At 33.1% G+C, this 25535-nt stretch overlaps 5 protein-coding genes across 5 annotated transcripts; 2 read left to right on the top strand and 3 right to left on the bottom strand.

Moving 5' to 3' along the window:
- Positions 1–384: 384 nt before the first annotated feature.
- LOC143177283 (uncharacterized) lies at positions 385–10423 on the bottom strand. The gene is made up of 20 exons (XM_076375148.1): positions 10282–10423; positions 10020–10198; positions 9566–9874; positions 8831–8958; positions 8548–8709; positions 8048–8262; positions 7698–7912; positions 6950–7218; positions 6582–6791; positions 6364–6492; positions 5433–5518; positions 4966–5135; positions 4191–4499; positions 3643–3770; positions 3421–3582; positions 2554–2765; positions 1977–2191; positions 1426–1697; positions 938–1144; positions 385–478 (listed from the first exon to the last, which is right to left on the bottom strand). Exons 1-20 carry the CDS (start codon positions 10421–10423, stop codon positions 385–387), a joined length of 3813 nt encoding a protein of 1270 aa, XP_076231263.1.
- A 200-nt stretch (positions 10424–10623) lies between these two features.
- LOC143188658 (pancreatic triacylglycerol lipase) lies at positions 10624–16780 on the bottom strand. Its single transcript, XM_076393044.1, has 7 exons — positions 16669–16780; positions 15512–15608; positions 13754–13902; positions 12767–13012; positions 11933–12139; positions 11695–11851; positions 10624–11002 (listed from the first exon to the last, which is right to left on the bottom strand). Exons 1-7 carry the CDS (start codon positions 16715–16717, stop codon positions 10945–10947), a joined length of 963 nt encoding a protein of 320 aa, XP_076249159.1. The 5' UTR covers positions 16718–16780; the 3' UTR covers positions 10624–10944.
- Positions 16781–18742: 1962 nt separating this feature from the next.
- On the top strand, positions 18743–20827 carry LOC143189097 (serine/threonine-protein phosphatase 2A regulatory subunit B'' subunit gamma-like). The gene is made up of 7 exons (XM_076393760.1): positions 18743–18833; positions 18933–19063; positions 19152–19538; positions 19623–19948; positions 20023–20236; positions 20310–20437; positions 20525–20827. Exons 1-7 carry the CDS (start codon positions 18749–18751, stop codon positions 20634–20636), a joined length of 1383 nt encoding a protein of 460 aa, XP_076249875.1. The 5' UTR covers positions 18743–18748; the 3' UTR covers positions 20637–20827.
- Positions 20828–20978: 151 nt separating this feature from the next.
- On the top strand, positions 20979–21978 carry L(1)g0004 (RNA-binding protein pno1). The gene is made up of 3 exons (XM_076374977.1): positions 20979–21196; positions 21286–21375; positions 21451–21978. Exons 1-3 carry the CDS (start codon positions 21095–21097, stop codon positions 21976–21978), a joined length of 720 nt encoding a protein of 239 aa, XP_076231092.1. The 5' UTR covers positions 20979–21094.
- A 194-nt stretch (positions 21979–22172) lies between these two features.
- On the bottom strand, positions 22173–23936 carry LOC143177165 (EARP and GARP complex-interacting protein 1). The gene is made up of 6 exons (XM_076374976.1): positions 23796–23936; positions 23386–23611; positions 23073–23293; positions 22828–23009; positions 22444–22740; positions 22173–22372 (listed from the first exon to the last, which is right to left on the bottom strand). Exons 1-6 carry the CDS (start codon positions 23835–23837, stop codon positions 22210–22212), a joined length of 1131 nt encoding a protein of 376 aa, XP_076231091.1. The 5' UTR covers positions 23838–23936; the 3' UTR covers positions 22173–22209.
- Between the last annotated feature and the right edge of the window lie 1599 nt (positions 23937–25535).

Consider the following 25535-nt stretch of genomic DNA (forward strand, 5'->3'; position numbering starts at 1 on the left):
TGCTGTTTAACGTCTGCTGTAAATCGAACAACTGTATGTCAAGGGTTCGTGCTGTGACTCTTTGCGAGTAAAGTCCTTTGTTCTTCCATTTTGTATGAGAAACCGTATCAGACTTGACATGATTGCTTTTTACAAAGTAGAAGTTACTGTGTCACGAAACGGTCAATGATACGCGATAAAAACTATGGATTATTGATTAAATAAATTTTGTTTACAGTTTAACAAATTTTTATGGTTTTTTACAATTATAGTTATGTATAATACTTGTTAATGTAATTCAATTACAAAGCTTTTGTTTTAATGATATACTTCAAATGTATAATGAGGATTTTACTAATTGAAATATTACTTTTGTCTACACTGTATTAAGAAGTCATTTGTAATTTAATTTTGAGAACTAAGCAGATTATCTTTACTACTTCTACTTTCGATGCTTTCTCTTGCACCAGCAATTTTCTTTGGCGTCATCATTCTATTTCTGCAAAATAGACATAGATTTGATCAGTTAGAGTGTTTATAGTTTCTCGCCATCGAATCAGGACCACGTACAAAAATTTTACTGGTTTAACAATAATTTGCTATGTCGTAAGTAGAAAGTCATTTTTGGATGAAATTACTAGGTACTAAATCGTTTTAGGATTATTAATCGTTCAAAGGACGCCATATGTATGCGTGTAATGTGTCTGACTCAGGACTTATTCTACTGGACGCTATGTCTAATCTGACTAAAGCATACCTACAGTAGAATAAGTCCTAAGTCAGACATATTTCACGCGAATTCTAGATATTTTTATAGTAGTTAATAATTAATAACGATTAGGATTGATTTTTGTCCTATTTTGACACATGGAGTTATATTGTAAAATTTCTGACACATGTTGTCTAATCTTCTGTATGTAGAATCTAGTTTTTACTTTCTTATTTCCTTTAAACTTACCTGATTGAACGTTTATAAATAATATTTTCCACGACACAAATTATTCCAGCCACAAATATGCCAAATGCTAGCAAAATTAAAGCTGGTGCTGTCTCGTAGATTGTGATACTTCTTGTGGACAGTGTGTCTGGTTGACACTGAGGTTTCCTCGACGACCAATGTTTGATTTGTCGATCACGGAGACCAGTGTTAAACATTTTTGTCAGTCTTATACAAAGTCCCACATTTAGTATAATATTTAATAATGTTTCTTTACGATGGATTATCAAGAGAGTAAAGGTCGAACCACACTATCGATACGTTGACTGGAGCTGGATAATTTATTTGAAATAAAATAGATTGACCAATTTTAAAGTTAGTGTTAATTCAGATAATCGACGTCCTACTGTAATGAAATAATAATTGATTTAACCGAGAGCAGAGAGTGAGCAGATCGTGAGCGTATATCGATACTATAGTTCGACCCTAGCAGAGGAAAATGATCTCACCCTATCTTCGCTATCTCGATGAACTGACCATTGTGGCTGGCGTACATGCCCATCACTGATTGTTTAAATAAATGGATTTCTGTCAGCTCGCAGATTTTATTTGAGTCGAACATCCTTTCCACGTATGGATACGCAGTATTTGGGTCTGTGTGGTATGCTAGAATTCCTTGACTTACTTGTTTGATGCCCTCTTCTATTGGCAAGTACCTTTTCGATTCTGGTAGAGGATCCCAGCGCTTCTTACGAAAGTAATCTGACTCCCAGTTCAGTTTCTAGTTGTTATAATTATGATTTATTGTCTCAGATCTGAGATATATTTTCGTTACATATAGTTTCAAGAGGAAAGGGAATAAATCCATAAAATTAAACATGCATTATGAAATAATTTAGTGCTCCTTTTAGGCCAGCTTTGATAGACAATCTTGATTAATGGAAAATAAGTATAAAATAAAAATATAGATAGGAACATTTGGTTGTACACTAATAAGTAGTTAACTACCAACGTAGTTATTATTGTTCATAAAATGTACTAGTGTTTAATGTTTACTCACATACAGGAAATAATTTAGATATGGCACAGCTTCAGCAGCGATCTTTAAATTGCTGTCAGCAAGAACTGTCACTGAATCTTCCATCATATCGAGTGGTTCGCTCAATCGAGCTGAGACAATACTACCAGAATAATAATTATACATTATCCAGCTGTGTATAGTAAGCAGAGAGAGTGCTATGCGATTCGCCAGACGTCTTGGAGAAAAATTCGCACCTGTTATACGATACGACGTTTATTAGGGAGCAGTCACAATTAACTATCACTACCGATCCTCAGCCACCGACAAAAATTTCAAACATAGAAATTGCAAGTTCAATACAGTATTATATCTAAAAAATAACTCGTAATAAATAATTTGCATTTAACATTATTATTTGTCAGATATGATTACTTTATTGAACCTGTCGTTTCTACGTTTGAAATTTAGTCAGTGGCTGTTGATCGGTGGTGATGGACAGGTGATTAGACAAATAATTGCTACTGTGCTACTGCTTATAAGAAGGCTCCTGATATCAATTAGACATGTATTCCTGTCAGAAGATTTCTTATTACCAGATCACTATAGTTATGTTCACCTTGTTGAGACACAATGCCTATTGATAGTACTGCTGCCCCCGAATATTTCTCTCTCTTCCCCACTCCCTCGCGATTCATTATTACTTTCATAACGAATATGGAGAATACTATAAAAACCGCGAAAGTGTACCACGTTTGACGTGTGAAAGGCTTCAAGAAGATTTCCAATTTAATTTTGGTAGTAGATGTTGATAGAAGCATGAAGCAAGGCCTGGTTAAAACGAAAATGGTGAAAATACATTTTAAATTATCTCCGAGGTTATTATACATATACAACAATATTTTCTAGTAACAATTGATGTATAGGGAGTTCAACGCCAGGTATTAAAAATTTTAAGGGGTAATTCTAGATGCTAAAATCAGAAGAAAATGAAGATAGACAAAATTGCGTTTCAGACTTCGTTTCCAAGCTATTAATTGTTGAAAAGATGCCAAAAGTACGCGTGAAATGTGTCTGACTCGAGACTTATTCTACTGACTTCGCTATGTCTGACTTAATGCACGCTAGCAGTAGATTAAGTCTCAAATCAGACACATGTTTATGTCTATGCATTGAATTATTTATTTTAGACGCTTTTACAATTATTTTTACAATAATTGAACTCTGAAACGAAGCCCTAAACACAATTTTAATATTCTTGATTTTCGTCCTATTTTGGCGCGTGAAATCACACTGTAAAATTTCGTATGTCTGTTATTAAACATTCTGTGTACATCTATAAATAATATTTAATTGTATTTACTCCTAAATATAAAAATATATCAATAATACATTATTTAACGTTGTTAATATATTTCATGTAATTGTATATCGCTTGTTAACTATATAAAAAATATTCTTTTTTTACACAGTAACATTTTCTTACCTGATTGGCCACGCTGCACCAATAAGAGTAGCGTAATCCAATCGCTCTGATACCATGATCCTCGGATTACTGGCAAAGTCGATGTAATTCGATTGTAAAAATTCAAAAATCAATCCGTGTACACTGTGTCTATCCCAGTAAATTATTTCTGAAGCATGAACACTGAAGAAGGAAAGTTTATCAGTATAATAGAAACCTAAACTATAACTTAATTCACGTTACCTAAAATTAAAAATATCTCCCGTATGCAAAATCATGGCATGTACGAACTTGTGCATACTGTCTAAGGATCTCGTGTTAATATCCTGCATGTAATCCTCAAGACGCATATCCTTCGGCCTATATTGTATCTAAATGATGTACTTCATTTGAGAATGATTGTTAGAACTTGTACTATTTAACTTAATAAATTTTAATCATTTAAATTAAAGTTAAACAAAAAGAATGTATTGTAGTACAATTTATATGTAAATATTACTTTTAACTTATTTAGCCCACATATAAAATAGATATTTGAATCAATCTACTACACACCTTGTATATGCAATAAAGAAACATAAAATTATTCGGTGTTACACTGAAATATTATTTTAATTTAATTTAATTTGAATACATCTCAATTATCGATATCTCGCAGTGCGAACGAATACTTTCAACAAAGATGTTCATGATTCATAAAATAATTACCCGTATATTTTCGTGCTTAATGAAGCCTTGATCGACCAGGTACAGAACCAAATCCACCGAAAATTTCACAAAAGAACACTCACCACGCCAGATATTTTCAATCTAATCCCGTGCATGTTGGCTCTTCTGTTAATTAAAGGCTGCGTCAGAGTAACATTCAATCCTGAATCATGTCGCCAAGTGCCATATCTCGTAACGTTTAGCAAACCACCACGGTATTTACAGTGATTGAACACATCGTATAGATCGTAGCCGACATTATTTGAAATCGCCACAACAAGATCTGTCACCATGTTGTAGGCTGTGTCATTTAAAAGCGAAACGCTGTGATTGTAGTTTGAGCCCAGTACTAGCCAATTGTATGAGTAATCGTACATCCTGTATTTTGAACTCTAAATTTTGTGAAATTGATTAAACTTATTGTCGATATGTAGTTAGAACTGTTGAGTGGTTGGTAGAGGAAGGGGTAGGAATATGAGATACACTTTTTATTTTACGACGTAGAGAAACTCAGAATAGCTGCAAATAAAAAATATTGATGGATAATTTTAGAGTATAAGTATTGTGAATCTTACAGAACATTTGAATTTTTCATTTTTCCCAAATTAAGGTAAAATCGTACGAGCAACCACTTCATTCCACTTCAGTATGTACGTGCAAAAACTTTCTGTTATGAATCAAACAAAAAACGTCCATAAAGTAAAAGAATAACATTAAATAACAACAGCTGCTATGGAATCCTATTTTAATCTTCCTAATACTTCATTTATAATAATTCTTAAAGTAATATCGTGTATAACTCAAAACCTTGGCAACTCATATTTCTACCTCTTCCTCTATCATGTACCTATCTCTTACTTCTGCGAAGATTCGAACAGCAGTTTCATTAAGGCAACGCAAATCAACTATAACACCCACTGTCCAAGTTTCACTCCTCAAGAACCGACGAAAGTCGATCTTCACACTGGGCTCTCGAATAATGGTGAATATGCCTCTGATACTTAGGGTTTTCAGGAGATCAAAATCACCTAAGTGAATCAAACAGTGTCCATTTTTGACAGAATTTTCCATGTATAGGAAAATATAAAATGCACATAATATCCAAAAATAAACACAATAAATTTAAAGTAAAATACATATTATAATAATATAATGTTTAGAAAGTAAAAAGGAATTTTAATAAATTTTTACTTCGCCTGGATTTCTTTCATGGATTTCGCTCTGTTTACACAAAAAATTGTATGAACGTCGACAGTTTAATTATTAAATTCAGGCACTATTTTTTTTATTTTCTAAAATACCTACTTCACAAGAGACTTGCTCACCCATTATGTCACCACAAGAAAATCCCACAACATTTCGCACTTTCTTGTACATAAAATAGTCGCGAATAAAAAGATGGTCTTGCCCTCTCGAAAACGAAACGAATTGTAAAATAACAAATAAAATACCAAGCATTGCGCGAAATTATAATTTCCTCCACAGAAAAGTGTCTCACAATTTTTCCTCCAATCATAGAAAATTCTCTACATTCCTCAGCTATTGTATGCACTTCAAGCACATTATTTTAATACATATCATTCGATTCATGCATCAAATGCACCGATTATCATTCCCTATTCTGACATAGGAGAAGAGCTGTCAAAACGATATCGAGCAATGTGACAAATTATTCTGGTCACGAAGGGGATCCATAAAGCTCGTTGAATTTTTCATCAGACGTCTGCTTCGACGCGATGCACCGCAGGTCTCTGAATGTAAGTCGAATATCGACGAAATATTTTCATACTATCGACATTATAATTTGTATTTATCTGGCGTGCAATACTTCCGCGAGTTATTAATTTCTGGCGTGTAGGTTTCGCTGGTGGATGCGAGGAAATATGAATTTCACGATAAGCCAAACGTTAAACGTATTGTCGGGGATGGGACGAAGGGCGCGACGCGGGGCTTTAAAAATGAATAATTACGGGATCGAGGATAACGGTAGCGGATCGCAGCTTTATAACGAAATCAGTTATCAATATTGTAATTAATTAACGACGCTGCAGAGGAACGATGTTTATTTTAGAATTAATATACCAATGTGAACAATGAACTCCTCTCGTGTATTTATTGAATTGAATTCGGTGGTGCGTGCGAAATGTGACAATTAAACGATAGGAAATACGTGTATGTCTTCGTCCAGATTGCAACGAGTCGCTGTTGTCGTTAATTAAAAAATTATGATTATCATATCGAAGTATCGTTATCTACGGATTCTGTGAGCTGGTCCATTCCGCGAGGGGGTTAAAATTTCTTAAGGATTGCAAATTAATCCTTCGTAGTGGTTCGGGGGTTTTCCATTCGATTGGGCGTTTCTTTTCCAATGCAGATATCGATATCCTGAAAGTAACAAAAATTATTTAAAATTTTATTTAGATACTGTATGAATATGATTTCTTTTCTCTTTTCTTTTTTATTCGTTTATTTACCGCGTTGATGAAACACAGTGGAAGAGATTTTCTAGGATGCACATGACAAGCGCGATACAAACGGAAAAACTGAAAAATACGAAGATCGGCACAGCTTCGTGAATCGATAATGGTTCAGCGATAAGTAGGTTGCTTGGGCAGAAGGGTTTCCTAGCTGACCACCGTTTCAATTCGCGTTTCTGTATACCAGTGTTACGAAGTTTTATCAGTCTGAAAGTAAGATTCACGATATTTTATTTTTTGTTTTATCTACTGGGTGTTCGATAACAAACAGGGAAGAAACGAGGATAGATACGAGAAACATTTATAGACACTATTGTGTAGAAAGTTCGTAGGAGGCTCAAGTAAAGATATTCTAATTTTCATACCCTACTTTCATCAACTCAGTAAAAGGGCTCTTGTGTCTCGCGTAAAATGCCAAGATCGTACGAAATAAGTGAACTTCTGTAAGTTCACAGATGCTTCGGTCGTTGAATGAATGTTCGATGTAGGGATAAGCAGAATCGATCATCGTGTGATAAGCCAGAGTGCCCTCTGCTACGCGATCGAGTCCCTCTTCTAGGGGCAAGTACCTATCATACTCTGGTATCTTTGTCCAACGATGTTGGTAGAAGTATCTGACTTCTTTGTCTGGCACCTAATATTAAAAATCATTAATTGAAGAGTTCATGACGAAAACGATGCTTATCAATCTTTGTCTTTTCCTAGGATATCAAAAGAATATTCTAGCATTTTTAATTCTTATTCTTATGTTCAAACTTTAATTCTTAATTTATACTCTATTAATATGTTTTTGAGAAAATATGTTCCATTTTTAATCATCCACTTCCATTTTTAATGGGATAGTTTCAATTATATTGTGAATCTCGCTTCTGACTATTAGAATGTCTTCTTATTAAAAAAAAATTGAACATTTGACAAGAGCTATTCTTATTATGAGCTTTTCAATTGCATATGCTTGTAAATCATATTTGTGAGCTATACGAAAGTTTTTAAATTGTAATTAAGATCTCTAATTTTAAAATCTCTATTTAAAATAAATAATTTATCAATTTGAAAGATTTACTTCTCGACAAACATTTCTTTCCTTTGTTTACTTTACTATAGGGGTTTTACCTCAAGAAACGAGCGAATATACGGTGTAGGTTCCACCGCCAGATTCATACGACTATTCGACAATTCGATTAAAGAATCGTTCATCTTTTCTCCTTTGTTCTTCAAACGATTTGACACAACACTTGCCGAATAGTAATTAAAAATCAACACACTGAATATTAAGATATGCAGAAACGCAATACGTCCTGCATAGCGAATAGGAACAAAAGCAGAACCTGGATGAAACAGATTTCGATTGAAACATTCCTAGTACCGAGCATAGTTTTTATATCAAAAATATAAATATTTCTTTTATAAGTAGAAGAAACTTATTTTAATAAAACTTGCATTTTTCTTAATGAAACATATACCTTGTTGCGATAAAGCTCCAATCGTAAGTATGACAGACAAACCATAAATCTCCATTGGACCACGAATCCCTTCCATTTGTATGAAAACAATTAAAATTAGTGTGACGATAATTATCATAGTAAAAATCCCGTACCACACTTTCACAGATAAAGGCTTCAAGAATTGGTCAGGTTTGATTTTTGTTGAAGAAATTGTGCGAAACAAGAAACACGATCTGAAAATATTAATTCTGATTAAATCTACAAAGTCTAATTATTTTCTTTGACCTTAGATTCTATCGAAACTTTTGTATCAAATTTAAATATTAATACCGCGATGTAAGATCTTGCAACGCGTTACAAGAATTCGTCGAAATTATTGATATTTTGCATATAATAATTGTTAAATATAGTTATTAGATGATATAAACTTATAAATATACAGTTACTTGGAAATCATAGAAATGGAATTCACAGATACGTTGAACTATACGCAAAAGCAAAAATCAGTAGTTGCATACCGTATTGGCCAGACAGGGCCGATTATGTCTCCATTATTTAGCCTCTCAATCTTCATCGCAACTGGACTTGCAGAGAAGTCAATAATTTTCTTTTTAAATGCTGCGAAAACTGGGCCAGAATTGTCGAACCTTCTTCGCGCGTTTATTTGCACGATTTCTGTACTAAAATATTATTATTTCTATTATTATTCAAATGAAAATGTACATAATGAAACTGTCTACTATTAAAAATGGAAATGTGAATAAATTCAAGTGTTTGTTAATAAAATAACTTTGTATTTACGTAAAATTGAAAAGATCAGACAAATGCATCAGTAGTACGTATAAAAATTTCGATCGTCCAAGTTTTGCCTTCATGCTGTACTCCATCATCATTTCGTGAAGTGACATGTTCTCTGACTTATAACTAATCTGAAAATTTTGTTAAACAATTTACCTAAGCATTATTATATTAATAGCTACATGTAATAGTATGTATTATATATTATGTTATATTATGTTATATGTTATGTAGCTACTATATAATATTAAATATTATATAATAATTGGACAATTATTTCTTTCACGATTTAATAAACAGGTGAAATATCGATCTATGAAGTTTATTGTAATTATTATGCTAATGATCATACTTTAATTAAATATTAGATTACATTTCGAAGATCATAATTGAAATTTTGCAATAATGGTAAGCATATTACGATTTAGTAGACAAATATCAAAAGACATGGCAGCCATTGATCACTTTGTAAATGATCACAATTTGGGGATTGCACAAAACTAAAGATTAGGTAATTAATTGGGAGATTTCATTAAGCGAAATTAGAGACTAACTACCTGGAAATAAATAGTAGCTTCGATCATCATGCATGTAGATATACACCTATCAAACACATACTATGTAAGAAATTGTAGAAGACTAAAAAAAGCAAAGGAGATTTAACTATCAAATTATTATATGGTCAAATTATTAAAAGCTTCTAGAATGACTTCAACTTCATTAAAAACATCAACTTACTACAATACCAATTTTAAGTTTCATTCCATGCAAGTTCCATCTCCTGTCAAATTTCGATTGAGTTAGTGTAACTTTTAATCCTTTCTTACTGTTCCACGTGCCAAATAATGTTACATTCATTGATCCACCTCGATCTTTGCATGGATTGTACACGTCGTATAAAACGTAGTCATTTACTGATGGTACTGCCACAACCACATCGGTGGAAATACTAAATTCATCGTCGTTTAATATGCTTAAACTATGACTTAAGTTTGATCCCATGATCAACCATTTGTGCATTTCGTCGTACATAAAATATTTCTTTGCCTGCGCTCGATAAATTAAATTTTTATTTTTATTTTATATTACTTATTTTATTTTGTAGACAAGATTTGTTAGATAAGTTCTATTCAAAATTTTAATTGAATAAAATTAAGTATTTGATTCTTCACTTGCTATGGACATTACTTACATCCATAAGAATTTTCGTATAGCGTTTAGGATTACATCGAGAATCCAAGAAAATCCCTAATTGATGATATTCTGCCTTTAAAACAGTTTTGAGATCTATGTCTGTGTCAAACACAGACTCAGACATTGAAATATACGTGGTGTATATGTTATTGAGTACTTTTGTAAGTTCGAATTCGCCTGTTTTATGTAAAATAGAAACAGACACGTAAACCAAAATATCGTAGATTAGTGGAAAAGAATTTTATTTAATTTTTACTTACTTTCCATGTCGCCACAAGAGAATCCCACAACCCTTTTCACTTTTCTAAACGCAAAGTAATCCCGAATAATATTGCGTTCTTTATCGCACAAAATAATCACTAATTTCGCCATTAAAAACACTAACAAACTCAATCGATTCATGATGTGAACAATTTTTCTTCGAAGAAACGTATCTAGAACAATGCTTATTCAACACTGCGCAGATACTGTTTAGAAATATTCTATTAGACATTAATATCACATTTCCGTATTTATTATTCACAACCTGCATAAATCATTGAGTAACAATTACTTATTCCTCGAGGAACGTCAAACTTCAGTGTCAGGTTTGAAGCAGTGTGTAACCAATAAATCGTTTATTTTCCCTTTTCATTAGCAAAGAATACACGAACGAGAAAGATATCGTCTATTTTTAATTAATATAATTTGTACTTTTCTACGGGCATGCACGATAAAATAACAACGCTTTGCCACAGGCTCGAATCTCGTTCGGTGTGCATGTTGATTCAAACGAACAAAAAGGGGGTCTCGGTTAGAACTGCCCACGCTGCATAAATAAAAGTAACTTATAAATGACTAGCACGGATCATTTTATGCCGCAAAAACACGATCGTCACCACTGTCGGTCCATGTTTTATATTTGTTGTTACTGCGAGGCCAATTTACACTATAGCGAAGGGAGGTGCAGCATTTGTCGCCAGATAGAATTTTCCACGCAACCTGTAATCATGGAAATTAAGCTGTTCTTTATAGTTGAAAATAAAATTGAACCTAATTCGGGAATCCCTTCAGGAGTTACTTATTATCGTAAGTATATTTCTGTAGTGCCTTGAAACGACTGAAAATCAGTGAATGACAATTTTGTCGGTTCTAATAGATATACTAAATTTTAATGATATTACATTAACAAAAAAGAAAACTATACTTGACTATTAGAACCGACAAAATTATCCTTCACTGATTGTTGGTCATACGCGCCTGACCTAAAGGTTCAGTCTTTTCAATTTATTTCGGAGTTTCCGATTCACACACGCTTTAGTTATGCAAAATCTTTTACTTATTATGATTTATGAATATTTTAAAAAAGAGTTAAAGAAAATTTAACATTGACATTGTTTTAGAATTTCTGAATGCAAGAACTTTAGTTTTGGTACTTATATCAATATTAATATTAATATTCTTATTAATATTCTTGGTCTATATTTTGAGAAATTTTATGAGTTCATGTAATAAAAAGTGGAAATACAGTACCATCGTGGAAGATTGTGGTACTTTTACCATTGTATAATTATTAAATTTTCTTTTACCGATACAGTATGTGTAATATACATGTAATATACGTGTAATATGTAATGTGAAGGTGTGTCGAACTGATACTTAAAGTAAACTCGAAAGATAAACTGATAACTTACGAAGTGGACGCATATTCGCCCATCAGCACGACAGGATTGTAATCGCAGCGCCCTTCCTTGTACTTCTCCCAACTTTCGCAAGTCCTTGCTTTGAAGCCAGCAGTGCTTCCTATACTCTCGGTCATGAACTGGTGTGCCCGCGAATGACTACAATAAGCTGATAAAGCAAAGCATCCAATAAACTCTTTCGATCATTTATAGGTATAAGATATTACATATTACTAAATCTGGGGTTTACTTATAGTTGGCGCGAACGAGCATCCAGGCTGTGGAAATTTTCCATTGTTGGGATAGAAGTCAGCATGACCCAGAGGAGCCAAGAATCCAAAGGCAGCTCCGCTTGTGTGAATCACGTCCACAAATTGCGCATCGGTTGGATCTAATCTAAATTCCGGGTCAACGATGCCAGAAATCGTCTCGAACAGAGGACTCGCTGGATCTAGACCTATGAATTACACGATTGTCATCAATATAAATATAATGAAGGGGTACTTGGAACAGATATACGCTTAACAAAGAGTTACGCTTAACAGAGATCTAAGTTTAATAGAAATCCAAGTTTAATAGAGATCCATGCTTGACAGAGATCTATGCTTGACAGAGATCTATGCTTGACAGAGATCTACACTTAACAGATCTACGCTTAACAGAGATCCACGCTTAACAGAGATCTACACTTAACAGATCTATGCTTAAAGAAGGACACCATCTTAAGGCGTCAAAAAATGATCAATTGTTTTTAAAAATTAACAAAGTAAAATTAAAACTTACACTTATGCCTATTCCCTTAGAAAGACTAAACTTTTCATTTAGTATTTACCTGTGAAAAAATTCTCAAACATTACTCATCTTTTTATGCCTCAGGATGATGTCTTCCCACGACCAATTTTTATACATACAACTCTCGGTTAGTATTACAAGGTTCTAATGGACCTCAAAATATTTTTAACCCTTTACACTTCAGTAGCGTCACTAAAGCGCCAATATTAAGGCAAATTTGAAATTCTTGGAACATGAGGGTTTACTTTATACTAAGAAGTTCAAGATCATAGCAGAGTTAAAGGTCACACACCTGTTATTCTGCCTATACGTCCGTCTAGGTAAGCACCAGCGAACCCAGCCACGTGGGACCCTAAACTATGACCGCATATGTGAACATCTTTGTACTCCAGGTTGGACTCTCGGTTTAAGAACTCCAAGAAGTTTCCTAGGAACCCGCCGACACGACGCGTGTTGTTCGCCGCCATCGGGTACACGTCAGCTGCCAGAACACCCCAACCGACGACTATCACGTTGACATTTTCGTGAAGCAGATACGCTGTAATCATGTATACATCGTAGAGTGATATTTAAAAAATTTGCTTGAGTAAACTGTACGGATAACTAGTGACGATCCAATGCATGGAATTAAATGAGAAAATTTGATAATCTTAAGATTTTAAATTCCAGTATAAGATAACAAAATATTATATAATTTCAAAGCTTTTGTGACGCCTCAACAATATTTCCACAGAAATTACTGTTTGTAAGCTTAATCTGGAAGACCAAAGACAAGTTTTTATTATAAACTAGTCATACAGTTTCGATTCTTTCTGCATACCCTATACAAGCCAGAGAAAATAATAAAGTTATTTTGTAAGAAAAATTACGTAACTTAAAAATTCATATATAGGATTGACGAACAAAATTTTAAATTGCTAAGGAAATTTCAAGCATTTTTCCCCTATCAAAAACGCCTGCTTCAAAGAACCCCAAAAAGATTCTAATTTGAAATATTTCGGCGTTACATCAGGAGTTTAGCATGCTCGAGCAAAAACTCGTTAAGTGATCAATTAAGTCGTTATCGTGGTGACCCTTGAACCTGGCGACGTCGATTCCGTGTTTACCGAAACGGATTGACCCTGATTGTAATTAAATTTCACTCGCTCCTCTTCGTCGTCGTCGACTTTTCTAGAAATGTATACTCGGTTTCTCCCTTCACCCACCTAGACGCCCCTTTGACCTTTCATTTTGAGTTTCATCCATCTGAGTACCGTCTCTATGAAATATGTTTGCGTACCATCTATCAAACCTCGTACCCAGGCTTCGTTTCCGGTGTCGCTGTATCCATGAATGATGAACTTGGTCGGTCGGCTCTCATTGAAGTGAGACGCGTACAAGATCTCTGTGTTGTTTAAAAACAGCTGTTCCTCGCCGAACGGATTTTCTCTGTTGAGAAGAAGGAAGGAAAGTAAGACAAGAGAAAGAGAAAGCAACGAATGCCTATTTACGGAAGCAAATCTTATTTTTTAGCTAATGAAACTTGGTTTCATTAAGAATATTGATTACGAACGAAATGAAGGTAAACTTATCCACAATCGTTGATGTTACATTCGAGAAGCGGCGAAAGTGCTAAAATGGAATTCAGATAAGTTATCACTAGTTGAATAACTCTTTATCGTTGTTCCAAGTGATATTTTGTGAATAAAAGTAAATAAAACGATGGTCACACCTCCATTATCTGAGGATTACTGTTTTTCGTTGCTGAAGAATATGTAAAAATTTTCTTTGCATTCGAAAAGGTGCTTTCGTTTTGAATTCTTCACGAGGATTTCTTTCTTCTATTTATAGCAACGTTTACATAAAAATGTCGGGGATATCTTCAGAAGCGTTTGAAGTGGCGCCTCGATTTCCCTCGTTTTTGATCGAAGACGAGGGAAAAAGAAGAAGAAAAGGAGGCGCGTCCGCGATATTCACGCATCGATGATAGTCAGTGGAGCGTCAGCGCTGAGAATAGAATTCGCCGCTTGCTGTTGATTGCACGTATCGTTAAAAAATTGATGCATCGTTTACGAACGCGAATGATAAAGTCAGATCCGCACGGTCGAAAAATTCGCGCCTTGAACCGCTTCGTTACCAAGCAGAAACGCGAACTTTCTACAGTTTGCAGTTATTGTAACTCCTCTTTCATTGAGACATTCGTTGCGGAATGAAATATTTCAATGGACACTTTTCAAAGAGAATAAAAATAATACTTTAAGCGATGTTCCCACAGGAGCAAAATTAAATTCAAAACTCTATCTATTCGAGAGATTTCAAGTATGAAATAATATATACTATACATATTACGTTTGGTATTCATTGAATCTGGTTTTCGAATATAAAGCCATTTCCAAGTACTTCATTATCTTCTCTTGTATTTGACAGATTAGTAAGGACGTGATTACATAAAATTAGTTTCTATAAATGAACTGAAAACCATGAATGAGTAGATAATATTGAAGTTAGGAATTTAACACATGTACACATTTTGAATTGGCAAATTTACTTTAAATCTTAACATTTATCAACTTTTACGTAAAATGACAAGTGTATTACGGAATTATGAAATATTTCTGGTTCTAATAATATAGGTATATTTTATACTTGCTATACAACCCTAATTGTAACTGAAACAGTATTTCTGGTTAGATGTAAGTTCTTTTTGTTTATACTACGTATCTATATTGTTACTATGTATAGCAATGTGCTATTTGCTAATAACCTTGCAAGAGTTCTTAGCATGAATTAAAAAAATATAGGTATATTTGTATGAGTGAAAGGGTATAATGAATCTAGAAAAATTGCTTAGTGTTGAATGCATTAAAAAATTATTTACGCTGTGAATTACACATGTAGGGACGCAACTTTAGATCTTCACATAACTCAATGAAATACATAACACTTCACAGACACCGAGTACCAAACATATTGCAAATGATATCACTAATATTACTTTCTCGATTTCGACCAAAATATTAAACCCTCTTTAATTATCAAAAAGCCACATAGTACATACCTAGTGTACAAATTAAAAGTAGCTGGTTCACGAAAAGCCTTGAACACGGACTTGATGACTGTCTCCACATCGTTTAGTAACGTGTTCTGAGCGTAGGCTGAAATCGGGGGAAACAAACAAAATTTCTTAGAAAAGAACCAATTATCCAGTGACGAGAATTGTACCCTTTAAATTAGATATATCAACGATCCTAAAATAATCGCTTGAAAAGCTTTAAAAAGCAGAGTCGCGAGTACTCCAGTACACTTTGTGAATAACGCGAAAAAATGTTCACTTTTGCTTTAAAAGTCTGTTCCACTTGAACGTATATGTATATACACAGTGACTTACAAAATTACTCAAACACTAGGCTGAAATGTTAATTTTCGAATTATTGTACCTTTGTGAAAAGAAGTCATTCACCAATCTTTCTGGAGTTATTTTAAAGGACGAAAAATGCAGATAGTTTTTTTTTCTAAAAAATTGTAAAGATTCAAACGGCTTCAGTTACATTAAAAATTTTCAAAAATTGTCATTTACAAAAATATCTATAAAAATTGAATGAAATCTGTTACTGATATCAAAATATCCAGAATACAAATTAACTTTGACCGTACTTATTATAACTAAAAAAATTACACAGCATTTTACTCGTCTGTATTCATCATAACAAGTTTACGAAATTAGATTTGCATGTCGTGACCATTCGATCGCATAAACTTCTCGTAATTTCCTTTGGGCATTATTATGTCGACAATATACACCTCATTCAGAATGAAGTAACTCGGCAATACAAAATCGCACCTCAATTTTAATGCAAATTTTTATAAATGCAAGATATCATTCTTTAAATACATAATGATTTTGATAGCGAAAAAAAATATTAAAAAAATTGAAGGCGTTTGAATTCTTGCAATTCTTTTAGAAAAGAACTATTTTCACTTTCTCATCTGCTTCTTAGTACAGAAATACCTTCGTGGAAGTTCTTCAACTTATTGATATGAAAGTAAAGATTTACCCTTTAAAATGACTCCAGGATCATTGAATTCAGTGAACAAGTCCTTCTCACGCAGTTACAGTAATTAAAAAATGAACAATGCCTCGATCTAGTGTCTAAACAATTTCGTGAATCACTGTATTTCTGGCGAACGTCTAAAGAAGCACGTGACTTCGTTTACCTGACGCGAGAACGATCGCCAGAAGGATGAGTGTATCGACTAGCGACATGTCTCTCCGCGCGATACCGCTCGCCGTTGCACTGGATTACTACTGCAGCCGGTTTAACAGCGGCCTACTATTCGCTCTACACGCGTGATTTCTCGTCTTTGATGTTCGATAAGCTCGCCAACCGCGTTCATTTGTTTCATTAATTATGACGCTCGCGGTACGTCACACGAAGCAACTTTGAGGATTCGCCCCCTCTTCTTTTCCTTGTGGGCTGGTCCCGCCCACCCCCAAACCGTTTTCAGTTTCGTAATTTAGGCTTCGTTCGGTTCGTCTTTAAACCCATTTCGCAAAGCGAGAAAAAAAGATCTCTGTTTGGGCGCGAAAGTTATCATCTTGAAACGCGCGTCGAGTTATCGCGTCATTGTTTGGACTACAGCAGAATGAAATTAGTTCGCACGCTTGTGTGGTTTTTCTTTGCGTATGTCGTATTTATAGAATTTTATGAAACAATTGAGCGATTAGATAAATATACGATGGGTGGAACGGAAGCAGAATGGATGGGGTGGAGGTAGATTCTTTGATGGCCTTGCATGGCCCACTGACGTTGTTCTGAGTGTATATCGAAGAAGTTGATGTAGAAAGAAATTTGAATGAAGTATTTTATACATAAGGGTTGCATTCAGTTGATATATGTATATTAGTAGATATTTAATTCAAATTCAAATTTGTATTACGTTTTATTAAGATGTTGCGATTTTGAACTCTCAAGAGTGTAAGATTACGGAGAATAGATTAGGAGAAATGAAGCTGAAAAATATCACTAGTCATTCTGTGCTGTTTACAGATAATGTTATTGCTTTCATCATTCTCTCTGAATTATTTACGAAATATTTCGTTTTTTTTACTTCATCCATTCCCCAGAACTGTATTCTCATACTTTAAACGAAAATTTCTATGCGAAGATTTGATAAATAATTTCGCAATGATCTGTCGCGAGTGTGATATGATGTACAGTAGCTGGCAATAATTTGTTCAGCACTATACATTTAAAAAATGCACGGAACAGATTGATAGAGATTTCTTTTCTCAAAACTATTTATGACATCGACCTCTTGAGAGTGTCAATGGAAGCAACTGAGAAAACTTGTATTTCTTCGTCGATATAGTATTTCAAACATTGAGAAAATCTGCTTATTGAGGGCGCTTTCAAACACTATTGTAGAAAAAGAGACTATTAATAAAAATTAATGAAATACATACAAATAAACGGTATAAATGATACTAGTAAATCTGTAATAGCTATCAAAATCTAATAAAATTATAGTAGCCTTGATTGTTTCTTGAAATGTAATAACCATCATTTCGTTTTATTAAAACGAAATAAAAAGTAAGCGTACTAAAAATGAAAGCAATATTTGCTTTAAATATTTTTTACTTCATCACTGAACGATTACAACAATAATTTAATAAAAATACTGTAACACACAATATAAATTTTACTTATTACAAAGGCTTAAATTCTACCACTTTTTTATTACGACAAAAATAAGGCAAATTTTACCAGCTTTCTGTGATAATTCATTTGAATTAGTCGTCAACTGTCATGGTGTCTCTAGGACTTTGGCGCTAATTCTTGTCATTTTCATTCTAGTTAGAGATTTGTAACAGAAATACATTGAATGTGCAGCTCCATCACTATAAAATATATTTTCCTTGCATTTTAAATATTAATTTCACACGTTAAATTAATTTTTGGATCGTTACAAAGCCTTGACGTTACTTTGAATTTAAATGTTGCGGAGATCTGCCGATCGAGGGCGCTTTCGAAAATGTCAGCGAAGAAAGACGAATGTACTACACGCATGTTCAGATCTATGTTAAATTTGATTGTAACATACAAAAATTAATTTGTATGTAATTATAAATAAAAATGTTTAAATTTTAATTCCACATGAATTAATATTTATTGCATTTAAATTATTCATGTTCCAAATATTTCATTTCTTAAAATACATGTACTATACTATAAATCTACTATAGTTTAGAAGAAAAATCAGCTGATTGATAAAAACTTTACCTCTTGTTTGTATTATGACTATATCTAACCTTAATTATTCAAAACAAAAGCAAATGGAACTAGAGACAGTACTTCGAAAATGTGCTATAACAAATAAATGTAAGCAGTTAATTTAACCAATTATCATTAAGTAAATCGTGTATATTTTTCGATACATTTTAAAATGTTTATTATGCGATAAATACGTTGTTTTCACAGCAGAAGTAAACGCTGAGGAAAATGAACAGAAAGAAGACAATTACTTTCAGAAAATATATGAACAGTGGAAAGGTGCTAAAGCTACAGATAAGGACATAACATATAAAGTGATTCCAAAATTTTATTTTAAGGTAATGCATACAAATATAACATTCTTATAACATATTTAAAATTTATTTTATATTTATGCTGTAGTTTAATATAAATTATGTTGTTTAGTTACCAAAAGAAGATGAAATCCTGCCACAAAAATTACGAGAGGAAACAAGAGCATTATTTTTACAAAGACGTTCCAGACAGCTGTTGGATAATAATGAATTGAAGGCCTTATGGGTATTATTAGATAACCATCATAGTCCACCCTTATCGGGTGATGAACAGTTAATAAATTATGAAGATTTTAAGAAAGTAGGCAAATTGGCAGGCCCAAAATGCAACCCATACTTTACTGCAGTTGTATTTGCTAAACTACAACAAGGTGATCCTCATGGTAGAATCAGTATAATGGCACTGTTTAATTATGTAATGAGGAAAGTTTGGTTGCATCAAACTAGAATTGGTCTGTCTTTATATGATGTTACTGGTCAAGGATATCTTAGGGAATCTGTACGTTATTCTACCTTAATATATTTACAGCATGATAATTATAATTATAAAAGGTATTTAATTGATATTTTTTGTTTGTTGTAGGATTTAGAAAACTATATTTTGGAATTAATACCAACTCTACCTCAACTTGAAGGATTAGAAAAATCTTTTCATTCATTCTATGTCTGTACAGCAGTGAGAAAGTTTTTCTTTTTCCTCGATCCCCTTAGAACTGGCAGAGTTAGGATACAAGACATATTAGCATGTAGTTTTCTCGATGATCTCTTAGAATTGAGAGATGAAGATTTGCCTAAGGACTTGCAAGAAGCAAATTGGTTTTCTGCTCCTTCTGCGCTTAAAGTTTATGGGCAGTATCTTAATCTTGACAGAGATCACAATGGAATGCTTAATAAAGAAGAACTTGCAGGGTAATTTGAATGGAATAATACAATTTATAAAATTATATTATAGTCATATTAATTTGATATATTTTTTTCAATAGTTATGGCACTGGAACTTTGACTGGTATATTTCTTGAAAGGGTATTTCAAGAATGTTTAACTTATGAAGGAGAAATGGATTATAAAACATATCTAGACTTTGTTCTGGCATTAGAAAATCGGCATGAACCACAAAGTTTACATTATTTATTTCGAATTCTTGATATTAATAATCGAGGATATCTTGACACTTTTTGTCTTAATTATTTTTTTAGAGTATGTACACATATTCTGTTCAAGTCTATTTAGGTGATTGGTATATATTTTTAACATTTATTGTATTATGCAGGCAATACAAGAACAAATGACAATGCATGGTCAAGAGCCAGTAAGTTTCGAAGATGTTAGAGATGAAATATTTGATATGGTAAAACCAGCAGATCCATGTAAAATCACATTGCAAGATTTGTTATCCTGGTAATTAATTTCACAATTCTTTATGAGTTTAACTTTTTCTAAACATGAATGAAAACTTCTATTAATTGTATGATTTATGTTTTTCAGTGGTCAAGGCGACACAATGGTCAGTATTTTGATAGAATTTCATGGTTTTTGGGCTTATGAAAATCGCGAGGCAATGGCTGCTGATTCCGGTGACGAATCATCTCATGTTTGAAAAGTACATAAAAACTATAGCACATACATACATTCCTATTAATGTACACATAACTTGATGCCTTTAAGAATTCGTAATGCTATTTTTCAAAGGAGAAAGTAATTAATATTTTCACGATTTTGTACCAAAAACTTGAAAAAGACTTACAAAAAAATATGTAATTTTATTAAATGACAATAGATAATTTTTTATTAAAACTAGTTTTTTATTATTTATTTCACCCTTTACATTTAGTTTTTAAGAATAAAAAGAATTATTTGCTTTATTAAATTCCGCTGTATTAGTTAAGTGATAAATTCTATTGGTTAAATTAAATATTTAAATAGTAACTGTAGCTGTGAGCTTGCTGCATGATACTTTTGAACGCGTGACCGCCACATGGTTAGAACACATGTTTGTATCGATAACCTAATAAAGTGTAGGTTTTGTACTTGAATAACCATATAATTTAAGTAAAAATGAGTGTAGACAAAGAAGAGGTAAAAGATAATCCACAAACGACCACGTTTGTCGAATCTAAAGGAAAGAAGAAACGGCATGCGAGTGAAAATCATATGGAGGTATGAAATCAGGTTATGTTAAGATGCACATAAAATAACATTTCGTGTCTCTCCCTTAACATATTCACATTTTTTGTGGGTTTTCCTAGGTTGAAGTTATTAATGGCGTAGAAGGAAAAACTAAAACACATACAAAATCAAAGAGACCACGGAATGTAGAAGGTGGTGAACAAAGAAAGGTGAATAGAACATTTTCATTTATTGGTGTATTAGAGTCCTTATGTCAGTACTAAAATAAAATGAAATATTTTCAGATATCTGTACCTGCACATAGGTATGCACCTCTGAAAGAGAACTGGATGAAAATATTTACACCTGTTGTGGAACACTTGCAACTACAAATTAGGTTTAATTTGAAAACACGGAATGTTGAATTACGTGCAGCTCCAGAAACTCCTGACATTGCTAATTTACAAAAAGGAGCTGACTTTGTGAAGGCTTTCATTTGTGGATTCGAAGTAGATGATGCCTTGGCCTTGTTACGTTTAGATGACTTGTTTGTAGAAACATTTGAAATTCAAGATGTAAAACCTTTAAAGGGTGATCATCTCTCCCGTGCAATTGGAAGATTAGCAGGAAAAGGTGGAAGGACTAAGTATACAATAGAGAATGTAACAAAGACAAGAATAGTTTTAGCAGACAGTAAAATTCACATACTTGGTTCCTTTCAAAATATACAGTTAGCAAGAAGGGCTATATGTAACTTAATTTTGGGTAGTCCACCATCAAAAGTTTATGGACAACTGAGAAATGTAGCTAGTAGGGTATCGGAACGAATATAATGTAAATATTGCAAATCTGTATCAAGTACAATATTGATAATCAATATTTAACATCTTTGAATGAGAACAAGTGTTTTTTAGAATGTGTAAAATACGTGAGCAATTTTGAAATTGAGACTTTTTAATTTGTTATATATACTATATACAAAATACTAATATTTAGTTACAAATAAATAGAAGTTACTTTTGACATATATATAAAATGTATTTACTTTTGTACAAGAATTTCAGTTAAAGAAGTATTTGATATTTATACTTCCTGGGCACTTTGTTAAGAACTAATCTACCATCATAGCTCAATGACGCAAATGTCCAAGGATCTGCAGATGACCACTCTACTGCATAAACACTGTCTTCATGTTCTTCATACCTACCTACGACTCCATCTTCCAATCTAAAAATGTTAAATTCAAATTTTTATTGTCTCTTGAAAATTAAATTGTAGTCTATTCTTCTTATACGTACTTGTCTTTCTTGCAATTGTAGTCGTTTTGTGAACCGTCATCTTCAGGTGGTACTATATGTCCAAAGGGTTCTGATGAAATTGATGCAATACTACATAATATCACTCTTGAGTCACTACTAGAAGTGAGAACCAATTGATCATGGAAACGATTAATTCTAATACTCCACACCCAATGTGAATGTTCCATCCGTGATAATACTGGTTCTGTAGGTGATCTGATATCCCAGAATTTCATGTACCCATCATCTCCACATGTAGATAAAAAGTACTGACGATTTGCATTAAAATCTAGATCTCTAAATATAAAATTTATATTATACTGAAATATTCAACATTTTACAGTGTATTATGAACTTTAAAAATAAATGAATTTTATTTAGTACCTAATAATCTGAGAATGAGCAGACAAAATTGTCCAAGATGGTTCAGAGGGACTTCTAAAGTCCCATCCACGAACATTATTTTCATTTAGTGTAACAAATTGATTACAGCCATTGTGAGGATTCCATTTGCCACTTGTAAAGCGTGGTTGACCTTTACTAGCTAAAGTGCCAGAAGTAGTAGCCTAAATGAGGCAAGAAATGGGAAATGAACTTACTTAATAGTAAATCAAGAAATCTGTTATTACCTGTGGCCCATTATCAGCTATATCCCATAATATGAATTTATTATCTACAACTGAGACAGCTTTTGTTGAATCCATGGGATGATAAGCTATAATTTTAAGATCTTTACCATATGGCATTGTATCAATATCTGCCACTTTCTCAAGATCTTCAATATCATTGGTATATTCTTTCAGTTCAGGCATTTTCCAAATAGCTCCTTTCATTTCACAACTCCCATCATCTATTTACACATTGAAATTTAAAATTTTTTAATAATATAGTTGATATTTCTCACTTAGTCTTTTAATAATATATTTTAATAATTGCAATTACCACTTAAAGTATTATAACAGGTGATAAATACGTTTGGCTCTGTGGGAGAAGCTTGCAAGGACCAAATCTCTCCAACAGGATGGTGAAATACTTGAGTTTTTAAACCACCTGTTTCTTCATTAAGTTCTACTAAGTGAACTTGATTATTATTAAACTTTAATGACTGCGTTCCCACCAAAAATCGAACGATATCCGTCTCTGCTGTTTGAGCCGACAATGCTCTTGTCTACAATATTTGAAAAACAACATAATATTGGCGTAAAATTCATATTCTTAGCAGAGTATAATAGTCTACAAATTGTTATGTTCTTAAAATCTAATTCGCTGTAATATATTTTATCAATAGAAGTGTATGTTGAAGGCGATAATAGGTTATAATTATTTAACAATTTTTATATTTGCTTGCGTACTTGAAATTCGAGTCCATATATAACTGGACTATCATGTTCCATCTCCAATAAAATTTTTAGGCTGATATAAGTAAAGAAAATCTTTATTTACAATAGAATTGTAATGTAACTCTACGATCTGTCAAACCAAGTTACTGACAGTGACACTATACACGTGCACACACGTGTTATGTATAATATCCATACATATTGTATACGCATTTCAAAAGTGATACAACTCAAAGAAGTATTATTTTCAGGGAAAGTAAAAGATTATTTAAAAGCTTCGAAGAAAATTATTTACGGAAGAAATAATATAACATATAAAGATTAGCTTTATCTACTGAAAATTATCTTCCTTGAATAATTCGCCTGCAAAATGGCTGTGCATTATTTCCAATAAATGATTCTCTTATTAATATTTAAATAATGGGTAATTTATATTCAAAGGGTTATCCGAATAAACTTCACAATTTCGAACTTCAGTTAGTAAAATTAAAAGTATCGATAAGGCAGGGATCAAACATCCATAATATTATCTACTGACATTCTACCTTACCAACATCTCGTTTACGTGCTCACACACAGTTAAAGCAACACGTGACTCACATGCCATATACCTAACCTAACATACGCCATATTGGTTTCTTCTCAAGATCTACATTTAGTACGCATTAAAATTGGACTAAGATGACCTGTCCTATGTCATCTTTGCCAACTTCAATTCAAATTCAAAATAAACTTCTTCACTGGCGGTGTCTTCAAAAAGGTATGGAGAGCAAACTACAAATAAATGAATAGTAACTACGTCTTTCAGCTGGGAGTGTGGCGGCTCCTGTAATCCGGCGACTCGGAGGCTAGTTATGTTGGAGGATCTGAGGTCGGGGGTAACTGCTGGTGCGGGACTCACGTTGACTGGGCGTCCGCACTAAGCTCGCCATCAATATGGGCACCCTGGAGGAGTCTAGGGTGGCCAGGTTGGCTAAGGAGAGGCGAACCGGGCCAGAGGGGAAACCCAGCAGCCAAAAGTCTCCGTGGCGGGCAGTAGTGGGATCGCGCCCGGGAGTGGGATCGCATTGGCAGCCTGGTCGATATGACCCGACACATAACTTTTTTTATATTTTTTTCTTATTCCTTGTTATTAATTTAGCCCATGAAACCCTACTTCTCACATTTTTGGGCTTGTATAACTTTTTTCTTATAAGTTCTTTTTACCTCTGGGACTATTACAGTATAAGGGGACATTATCTTGGGTTTGGTGTGGAGACTCTTTTCTTGAAATTTATGAATGGTTTTATAACTTTTTATCTATGTGATCGAACAAGGTTTTAATATCTTTGAGTGGGTGTTTATATGTATGTATATTTGTTACCAATCGATGTAGCTCGTTATGATTTATAAAAGAGCATTAACTGCAAGCCACTTATGACAAACAATCATTAGTTTGCGAGATATTTTGAAATGATGTTCAAAATGTTGTCTAAATAATTATATATTGATAAGAAATGAGCATATACTTGTGTTTGTACATACAATATTTATCATCATAGAACTACAGTATTTATTTAAATACAATTAATTTCTGCAGAAGTATGTATTAACATTATGTAAAATTATTGATTATACATTTGGTTAATAAATTGGTTAATAAACTAAACAAAAATTAAGAAAAAAAAGACCTAAAAAATAAAAAAAGACCGAAGGTGGATTCGAACCTGAATCAAAAGAAATGTCGCTACACTTGAACAGTGCTGGTTGTAC

The sequence above is a fragment of the Calliopsis andreniformis genome, chromosome 3 (assembly GCF_051401765.1).
Source record: "Calliopsis andreniformis isolate RMS-2024a chromosome 3, iyCalAndr_principal, whole genome shotgun sequence".
NCBI classification, from domain to species: domain Eukaryota; kingdom Metazoa; phylum Arthropoda; class Insecta; order Hymenoptera; family Andrenidae; genus Calliopsis; species Calliopsis andreniformis.